Genomic DNA, 10821 nt, shown 5'->3' on the forward strand with positions numbered 1-10821 from the left:
ACGTAACCTCAAAATACACGCATTGAAGAGGCGCGCGAAGTATTCAAATCATGAGAATCGCCAGCCCAGCATCGAAATCTGGAAATATTAAAATCCCAATCTTTTCATTTTATTTCAAAGCAGATAGAGATATAAATAGAACTGCCGAAGTGTTCCGACCGGCTATCGTGCACCTCCGAGTTTTCAAATTCAGAAGAGGGGAAATGGGTTGCTCGCGCATCCCAGGCATTTATATCGTCTCCTACCATATTCACACGGACATAGACGTGTCATAGTATTGGACCACGTCTCGTTTCAGATCTGGGATCACTGGTAGTGCATGCTGTGTCGATTAACTATTCCATGGTTCGTAAAAGACGACTCGTCAGAGAATAATACATAACAAAAAACACTGCTCTGAGACATTCCGGATCCACGAGCAATTTCTCGTATACTAACGTGAGGAAGTCTTTTTCTTAGGTTGTATACTTCCATCGGTAGTAAATTTTGTAATACTACGATAAAATGAAGCACGTGACAAAATTCTATTTGGGAAACGCTGAGCGTAGAGATTGAAAGCATTATCAAGATTTCTTCCAGCTTCTCCATGCACCAGAACCATTTCAGTTTTTTCTCGTACGGCTAAATACTCCATTGTAAAGTAGTATTCGAAATAATCTTTGATCTATGTAACTAAAATGAGTTTAGTCTTAAATGTATTCTACAATAATGCCAGATCTAAAATTTAGGAATAGTCAGGAAACACTATTAATGTAAACGTATTACTTAATAATTACTTCTCAAGAACCGATATACGTTTTAGCATGTTTTTCAAAATAATAATTACCATAGAGATCCGAAGTTCTATTATTTCCCTTATTTTTAACCGACTTCAAAAAGGAGAAGGTTCTAGCTATGTTCGTCGTGATGTATTTTTAAGCGTGCATTCTGAGTAACAGTAAAATGAAGAAAAATTGATTTTCGTCGATTAAAGCGCCATCTATCGCAAAACGAGAAGAATGTTCTAGACAAATCATACGTATTTTTATCCAAAGAATCCGAATATGTAATAAAAAATAGGGGTTCCCAGTTAAAATTTTGAACTGGAACCCACCCCCACCCCAGGGAGCGGTGTGGGGAAACCGATTTTAACATTAGTGTATGTACTCTTCAGAGTGAATAAATTTGGATTTATAACATTTTATCATAAAGTTCCTATTTTTTTAGATATTTGAAAGTTTCAAGTTACAAAAATCACCCTGTATAAGTGGTAGATGGGGGTTGATTACAGGCGTTAAGGCTTTAAGCCCAAAAATCGGAGTGGGTGTTTTGGAGGAGCCCAACAATCTGAGACTCTACTGGCACTAGAAAATTCTCGAAAACATTATTTTTTGACAAAGTCATATATACGTGGTAGAGAGGGGTTGATCTTTGCCGTTAAGGGTTGAAGCCCAAAAATCGGAGTAGGTATTTTCGATGAGCCCAACAATTGGAGACTCCATTTACAATCTAAAAATCTAAAAAGGGTTACTTTTGATGAAGGCATATCTGCGTGGTAGTGAGGGGTTGATTTTAGACATTAAGGGTAGTAGCCCAAAAATTGCAATGGGTATTTTCGAGAAGCCCAAAAATCAGAAACTCTACTGACACTGGAAAATTCTAGCAAAGATTATTTCTTGACAAAGTCATATATACGTGTAGAGAGGGATTTATTTTAGACGTTAAGGGTTGGAGCCGAAAAATCGGAGTGGGTATTTTTAAGAAGCCCAAAAATCAAAAACTCCAGTGCCACTAGAAGATTCTCAAAAGGATTATTTTTTCACCTTGTCATATCTACATGGTAGAGAGGGGTTTAAACTCAACCCCTCTCTACGACGTAGCTATGACTTGTTTAAAACGTAATATTTTTGAAAATTTTCCAGTGTCAATAGAGTCTCTGATTATTGGGCTGTTCGCAACTGCCCATTCCAATTTTTGGGCTTCAACCCTTAGTGTATAAAATCAACCCTTCCATACCACGTATACATGACTTTGTCAACAAGTAATCTTTTTGAGATTTTTCAAATGTCAATGGAGTCTTCGATTTTCGGGCTCCTCAAAAATAACCACTTCAATTTTTAGGCTCCAACCCTTAACGACTAATATCAACCCCTTTGCACCACGTAAATATAAAAATTTCAAAAAATAATCTTTTTGCGCATTTTCAAGTGTCAGTGGAGTCTCTGATTGTTGGATTTCTCAAAATACATACCCCGATTTTTGGGCTCCAATCCTTAACGTCTAAAATCAACCCATCTCTGCCACGTAGATATGGCTTTGTCGAAAAATAATCTTTTGTAGATTTTTCAATTGACAATGCAGTCTACGATTTTTGGGCTCTTTGAAAACACCCACTCAGATTTTTCGGCTCCAACCCTGAACGCCTATAATCTACCCTCACCTACCACTTATATATTACTTTGTCAAAAAATAATCTTTTTGAGAATTTACCAGTGTCAATGGAGTCTCCGATTTTTGAGCTCCTCGAAAATACTTACTCCGATTTGTGGTCTTCAACACTCAACGTTAAAAAAACAGTCCCTTGTTACAACCAAAAATGATTTTGTCCAAAAATTATCTTTTTGGAATCTTGGATTTTTGGGCTTTTAAAAAATGCCAACATGAATGTTTAAGTTTTTATTAATGGGTTGGTGTTTTTGTACATAGGGTTCATTTTTCAGAATTTTTGTGTGGTTCATTCGAGAGCCCAAAATAAGCCCGAGATTCTGGTGTTCTTTTTTTTAGAATTTGAGTTTTTACATAGGGGGTAGTTTTATTCTTAGTAGGGCTCGTTTTTGGAAATTAGTTAGTGCCAAGATATTCAATTTTGAAGATTTCAAATGTTCAGAATTTTACGGGCCTGTACAATTCTTAGTATTTAAAATTTTCAAAACTAAATATCTTCGCGAAGAAAAAAGATATTTGATCAAACTCAACACTAATACTTCAAAATGTTATAAGCAGTTTGATGACAAAAAAAGAAGAAGCGACAGTACATAACCTCAAATATAAGCCAAAATCACGGTTTTTGCACTTTTAGGTTATATAATTTTTAAATCCTGATGTGATTAAGCATTTCTGAGGATGGATTTGAATTCATGGACCCAAAATTGACCGGAAATGACTAGTTTTATCTATTGTGCAATTTTCAAGTTGGGCTGTGAAATCCAGCGCGTAGCGCGATTGTCACACAATCTTCACTGAATTGCGTAGACATTTCAGAATATAAAGAAGCATTCCCAATGCGAGCAAAGAAAGCCGCTCGCACAGCATGAGATAAAAATATTCATATTTTCTGGTTGAAAATTCAATTTTTATGCAGAAAATTCGTCTTTTGGTTTGAAGATTCAACAATTTAGATGAAATTATTTTTTTTTTTCATGTCTCAAAAATCTTTATCTATTGAAAATCGGCCTTTTTATGGTAAAATTTATTCTTTCATGGAATTTCACCTTTCTTGGTTGAAATATCAACTATTACACTTTTTTGTTGAGAATTCATCTTTTTGGGTTAAAAGTGCCATTAAGTTCTTGAAAATTTAATTATTTTATTGAAAATTCAAGTATTCTTAAAAAAATAATCTTTTATGGTACAAAAGCTCTTTTTTGTTACCGAAGTACATCAATTAATTTAAAAAATTTTAATTTGTATCTAAATTATTTTCAGATCATGGTACATGAAAAATGGTCAGGGAAAAATATGAGAATTTTGAAAATGAAGTTTTTTCTGGAAACCGCAAGTCACGTACAGTAAGAGTGGAAGGGTTCTAAATATCTGATTATTTGCAATTAAGTGGCGTAATTTCAGACATGTGGAGTGACTTCACATATTTCTAAATTGATAGTATAAATTACTGAAAGGGATTTCAACCAGAATCTAGAATTGAGACGACTTAAAAAACCACAGTAATAAAATTCTTGGCAATGGAAAATTCTCGAATTGGAAAATTACCCAAAAATAAAATTCTCGAACTAGAAAGCTCCCGAATTATAAAACTCTCTAAATTTAACGATTAAAATTTACTTTTTTACATATTTTCCAATTCGATAATATTATCAACTATTCGGGAATTTTATTATTCTAGAATTTTTCAAATCACAAATATTATTATTTGGGAATTTCATACATCAGGAATTTTATTATTGTTAAATTTTCCAATTCGAGAATCTTTTTATTCGAAAATTTTATTATTCGGGAATATTATTTTTCAGGAGTTCTCAGTCGTCCCCTAGAACCAGCTAAGTATTTAATTGGCCCTAGATCCTAGTATTTATCATTCTATTTTTTATATAGTTTCTTTATAATTATAATTTCAATTATTATTATGTGTAAAATTGTAATTTTAATTATTAGATATAAAATTTAAAATATTGTTACAGGCTTAAGATGGTTACTGTTCCATATGTCGAAGGCATTTTTTGGATAGAGTTGGATTTGTATTTATAAAATTATAATTATAATTATTGTTATATATAAAATTAATTAATTAATTATTATATATAGAATAAAATTGTTATTATTATTATTATTATTATTATTATTATTATTATTATTATTATATTCACCAATAGACTTAAAGATGACCACAAAGGTGAATATCAGAACACAGACGAACTTCATTCTTTTCAAGCAGACGAAAAATTAATAACTGCGCAATAAACATAAATGAAAAAATTTATCTTCTGTGTAGCTAATGAATACTATCGTGCTTCATTGAAATATTTATAGTGTATTCGGTACCGCATGGATTTTAGGCATGACTGTTCTCCTTCGAGATATTTATTTTTCATAAATCAGTTTGAGAGAAGAAAATTCATTTGCTCAATTCGTTAAAATTGATATCGCAATTTGTATAAACTTTTACGCGCAAACAAACAAACACACACACACAAAACCATACATATATATCTATATATTGCAATTACCTAATCTATTGAGAGAATAACAAAGATGCATATCTGTCTTTCAAATTATTGGCCAAATGTTTCATCAATTGTTTCAGCAGTTTTAAATATTCAGCAAATAGCTTGTACTTTTCATTTACTATATTACTTATTATGTTTCAATAATATTAAATTGTTTATCAAAAAGTGTTGTAAAGGAGGTTTCGAAACTGCGAAGGGAACGTTTAAAAACATTTTCTATCTTCATACAATTAAGATGTTGACGAAATTAGTTGAGTTTCTCAACGTAAAATCATATTAATGATACACGTGTCTATACTTGTTCAAAAAATACTTACATGCCTTGATATGAATTTAATTTTCTAAACTAATAATATTTAGTGGAGGCACCTCGTAGTTCCATTTAATGGACAGTTCAAAACTACTAATAATATATGACCCCGCCTTCCTTTGAATCAATAGTTTAGGTTAAATTTAAGTCAGATAGTTTTGCAGTGTTAATTTTAAAACCTGGAAAAATAAATTTTGGAACAAGAAAAATGATTTTGCAACCCAATTGCTAAATTTCCAAGCAAGACAACAAATTTTCGAAATAATATTCGACTTTTTAACCAAAGATATGAAACTTGAACCAAAAACAGTTGCATTTTTAACCAAAATTTTGACTTTTTAAGCCAAAAGGACGAATTTTCTAGAAAATAGTTAAATTTTTACCAGAATAATTGAATTTTCAAAAAATTAAATGAATTTAAAAAAAGAACTTCCGTTTTCAACCAAGTAATTTAAATTTTCCAATCAAAAAGATTCATTATGATCCAAAAATATCATAGTTAATATTCCAAACACAAAATCCCTGAGTTTTAAAATTAAAAAAACATTGAATTCGACAATAAAATTGTTTATAACAGTAGAATTATAATTGAAACAGACAGATTTTCAACAAAAGTATTAAATTTTGGAGTGAAAAAGATAAATTTTTTTAATAATTGTCTTTTTGTGCTAATTAAGGAATCTTATACCAGAAACGAACATTTTTCTATCAATAATCGAATCGTTAAATATTTCTGGTAACAAAATTAATTTCCAATCAAAAATGGGAGTTTCAAAAGACAGTTAAATTTCCAGCCAAACTGATGGATCCTGTACTAATAAAATGAAGTTTTAATATAGTAGTTTCTACTAAACATGATCAATTTCTAACTGATAATCGAACAGTTAAACATTTTGGTGATTTAATTCGTTTTCAAAAAAAAAAATCATTAAAAAGATAGTTTAACTTTCAGACAAGCAGTTAAATTTTCTACTGAAGAAATGGATCTTTAAACAATAAAAACAATTTTTATCAAAGCAGTTTCATTTTTAATGAATTAGTTTAATTTTCCAAAAAAATGGCTTTACAATAAAAAATATAATAGAACTAGAATGTTAAACTAAAAACGATCGATTTTAAACCGAAAATTAATTAGATCAATCTACAGGTAATTAAATTAATTTTTAAATAAAAAATAAATCATTTTTAACAAAATAGTCCAATTTTTAACCAGAGACAGATGTTTAACTAACAAAATTAATTTTTAACAACGTAGTTCAACCAAGCAGTTAAATTTTTAATCAAGAAGATTAACTGTCTAACTAAAATATAAATTTTCAATAAAATACACACATTTTCAACCAAATTATGGAATTTTAACTAAAAATTATCAATATTTCAACACTAATGAAAACACTAAATTTTGAGCTCAAAAGGTTCATTTTTAACACAAAAAGAAAACAAATGTTCCACGAAATAGGTCAAATTTCAAACCAACACTTACATTTTCAATAAAGAAGAATCATATTCTATAAAAAAACATGAATTAACAATAAAATTTATAATGTGTCAACGAAATTGTGGAATTAAAAGAAATCAGTGTTTGACCAATGATTGGACAATTAGAACTCCAGGTGACATAATTAATTTTTTATTTAAAAAAAGCAATTTAAAAAAAAAATAATTAGATTTTCTACAAATAGATGGATCTTCAACTAATAAAATTAATTTCTAACAAAGTAGTTCAACTTTCAAGCAATTAGATGCTTTTTGAAAAAAAAGAATGAATTCACAATAAAACTGTAATATTAGAATCTTGGACTAAACACGATCAGTCTTCTGACATAAAAGAATTAGTTCAATTTTTAGTTTAGGAAATTTGATTTTCAAAATAGTTTAATTTTCATCCAAAAAGATAGACTTTTAAATAATAAAGTGAATTTTTTAAATATATAACTTTAAACCAAGCAGTTAAAATTAAATAAACAAGAATAATTTTCGACTAAAGCATACAAATTTACAACAAAATACATAAGTATTTAATTAAATTAAGGAATTTTAAGCTACAAACGGCTAATTTTGAACTAGAAATGGAGCAGTTTAATTTTTAAGTGATAAAATCAATTTTAAAACGAAAAAAAGGAATTTAAAGAAGTATTGGAATTTTCAACCCAACAGATGAAACTTTAACTAATAAAATTACGAATATTAAGGAATTTTTTTACAACAAAATAAAATTTGTACACAATTTGTAGAATTTTCAACACAAAACAATCAATTTTCAACCAATGATGGACATTCCACAATTTTAATTCGACACCAAAATTTCAACAACAAAAAATACAACAAAATAGTTAAATTTTTAACTATAATGATAGGCCTTCAACTAGTAAATCAATTTTTAACAATTAAATTCACTTTTTAACCAAATAATTTAATTTTAAATCAAGGAGATTAATTATTTACCTAAAACACGAATTTACAACGAAATACATTAATTTTCAACCAAACTGTGAAGTTTTAGCTATAACCAATAATGGAAACGCTGAATTTCGAGCTAGGAAAGTTTCTGCTCAATCAAGAAAAAACGTAATTTTCAACCAAATTAATCGAGCTTTATCCAACAGAATGATGTTTAATGAAAAACACAAATTTTTACAAAGTACTTTAATTTTCAATAATACAGTTACTTTTTCAATGAGGAAGATTAATTTTCTACAAAAAGGATGAATTTTCATAAAAATCTATAAAAGTTTTAACCAAATTCTCGAATTTTAAATCAAAAAGATCTATTTTTGACCAATAATGCAAAAGTTAAATTTGCATGTGAAAAAATTGATTTTAAATAAAAAAGGGTACTTAAAAAAATTAAATTTTTCACCAAAGAGACGAATCTTTAACTGATATAATAAATTTTTAACAAAGTAGTTCAAATTTAACTAATTAGTTGAAATTTCCACTGAAAAGGATGAATTCACAATAAAAAATATAATAGAATTTTCATTTAAACACGATCCATTTTCAGCCAAACATTTATTAGTTAAATTTTCAATTAAAAAAACCTAATTTCAAACTAAAAACCGTTTTTTTACAAAATACTTACATAGCAAAATTTTTAACCGAAAGATTTGAATTCTGAATCAAAAATATAAGTGTAGACTTTTCAGTTATAAAGACTTAACTTTCAACGAAAAGTTGATGGCATTTGAAAAAAGAGGGTAAACAGCGGTATAGAAGAAAAACTGTAAAGTCTGTATTTAGATGCTTTACTTTTAAAATAATGTCAATTATTTTTATTTCACATTGTGCTTTGAACCGTCTCTGCCCTGTCAGTATGACGTATGTAGTTACTATTAAAATAATAATATAATATATAATATTAATATGTCATCATTCATAATTCTTAAGAATATATCTAAACATAAATAAATTTTTCCTTACTAACCGGAAATCCTTGTACCACGTATGATTTCTCCAAAATTATTTGTGTTGTGGAATAAGAAGATACTTAACAGATGACTGGTCCAAATTTCATTCGATTGCCAACACATGTGAATTAGAACAAATGTTAGGTATTCAGATGAGAATTATTTTCCTTTTGTAAATTGACTATTTTGAAAATTATTTTTAAGGTGTTGCAAGTTCTAAAACGACAAAATAAAGCCTGAATATTAGAAAATTTAAACATAGAAGTATATTTTAATAAAGATATTTTTTTGCAGTAGCAAATTAATTATTGTAGTAAATATTCAAACAGACTGATAAATAATAATTTTAATTTAATAGAAAAAAAAATAGTTGATCCTATACATATATAAAAGAAGAGAAAAAATATTTAGCGGGTATCGCTACTTACTAGGTAATCGTATCACAATTTTTAGTTTCTAAAGTAAAAGTTAAGGGCACTTTTTTGTTTATTGTTGATTATATCAGCGTGTCTAAAAAGTCTAGAAACACGTAAATAACTATCCAGATAAAGATTGTTCAAATGTTTCTAGGTCATTCTTGGAGTAACATTTAAGTAGAAATCGAATAGTGACCTTAAATTTGACCTTGCACTTGACTTTCAAGGTTATTTTAAGGTCAAATTTGTGATTTTAAATGGGAACTCCTATTTTTGACATCGACAATGAAAAGCAAGGCTCGGCTTTCGTTAACGGGTACGGCTCTGTATTTTCATAGGTCAAGGTCATTCTTGCAGTAAGTTTCAACAAGAAATCCAATATTGACCTTCAATTTGACCTTGAACTTAAACATCAGTCATTTGAAGGTCAACTTTATGTTTTTAATTATGAACTCCTATTTTTGACATCGACAATCAAAAGAGTGGAAAATTTTATGTTTAAATGTGTAGTCAGGTCCACGCCGTTGTTCTTGGCTACCGCTAAACGTAAAGACATAAATATTACCTTGGAATTACCTGGAAGGTCAGGTTTAAGGTCAAGTTGAAGATCATCATTGGATTTCTCGTTGAAATATAAACCAACAATTACATGGGCTCATTTGAATAATGTTTTATCTGGACAGTTATCTAGGTGTTTCTAAACGTTTTGAACACCCTGCTTATAGATCACGTAATATTGACTAGCAGATTGACACAGTACCATCGGCATGGATCTTTGCATTTGTTGACGTTTTTGATTAGGGAGGTTTAAAATAAGACGCAGCATAGACAATCCGTAACAAGTCTTTGTTAATAGTAAACTCAACGACGAAAGCACTGAACAGTCTAAAAAGTTCTGACACACGAGACCACTCATTAACTGGGAGCCGGAAGTTCACTGGGAACAGCTGACCATCAGAGTCAGGCGTGCATCTCGCAACGCCGCTTCATTCAAATACTCCAACACTCGCTCCCGAGATCAAGTCTAATTTCAAACTAACAATAATTTTTTAAAATTAATGTTGTTTATTATACAGCTAATAAGAACTATATAATAGCTTACATTTCAAGGTACAAAAGTAATCATTCACTTCACTCATTGAACTTAAGTATATATTCAGGCGTCACAATCTCTCTTAGAAATAACTTTAAATATCCTTTTTGGTGTGCACCGTCGTTATTTGTTTTAAACATTCGTCACTTAATTCTAAATAGTGCGTTCTTCAGCTATCGAACAATATCACCTAACCTGGAAATTCCGAAAGCATCCACCCATAGTTAAAGTCCTTTTGAGATATCTACTGTCGTCCACATGTTCATGTCGTTCATATCTTGTCAACGGCTACCTGGAATCTAATATAAATTATCAACACTATTTATAATCACATTGTCATATATATATAATCAAATTATTAGCATAGACGATAGTTTAAATCACTGTCAGTCTGTATCAGTCGTAATTTAGGATTTAATCTCGAAATCGAACACGAGTCTCATACCTAAGAGGTTCAGTCATTATATGAAACCACTGATTTTTGGTTGAAACGCATTCAATAACAATACAGTCATATTTTACAAATTCTTTGACACAGTCCTGATGTATTCTAGTCATACAGTCTGTCAAGTTAAAGCGTGGGTGGCTTTACTCGCAGTCGGTAAGGTGTATCGACATGATTTTGGTGTCAAAATATTAAGAAGAGCTCCCT

At 29.6% G+C, this 10821-nt stretch overlaps 1 protein-coding gene across 1 annotated transcript in view; it reads right to left on the bottom strand.

The window, feature by feature from the left end:
• LOC117178527 overlaps window positions 1–8783 on the bottom strand; it is a 29789-nt gene extending 21006 nt beyond the window's left edge. The window contains exon 1 of the mRNA XM_033369958.1: window positions 8678–8783. Coding sequence (XP_033225849.1) covers window positions 8678–8783 — 106 coding nt within the window. The remainder of the gene's footprint in view (window positions 1–8677) is intronic.
• Window positions 8784–10821: the final 2038 nt, after the last annotated feature.

This window comes from Belonocnema kinseyi, chromosome 1 (genome assembly GCF_010883055.1).
Source record: "Belonocnema kinseyi isolate 2016_QV_RU_SX_M_011 chromosome 1, B_treatae_v1, whole genome shotgun sequence".
NCBI classification, from domain to species: domain Eukaryota; kingdom Metazoa; phylum Arthropoda; class Insecta; order Hymenoptera; family Cynipidae; genus Belonocnema; species Belonocnema kinseyi.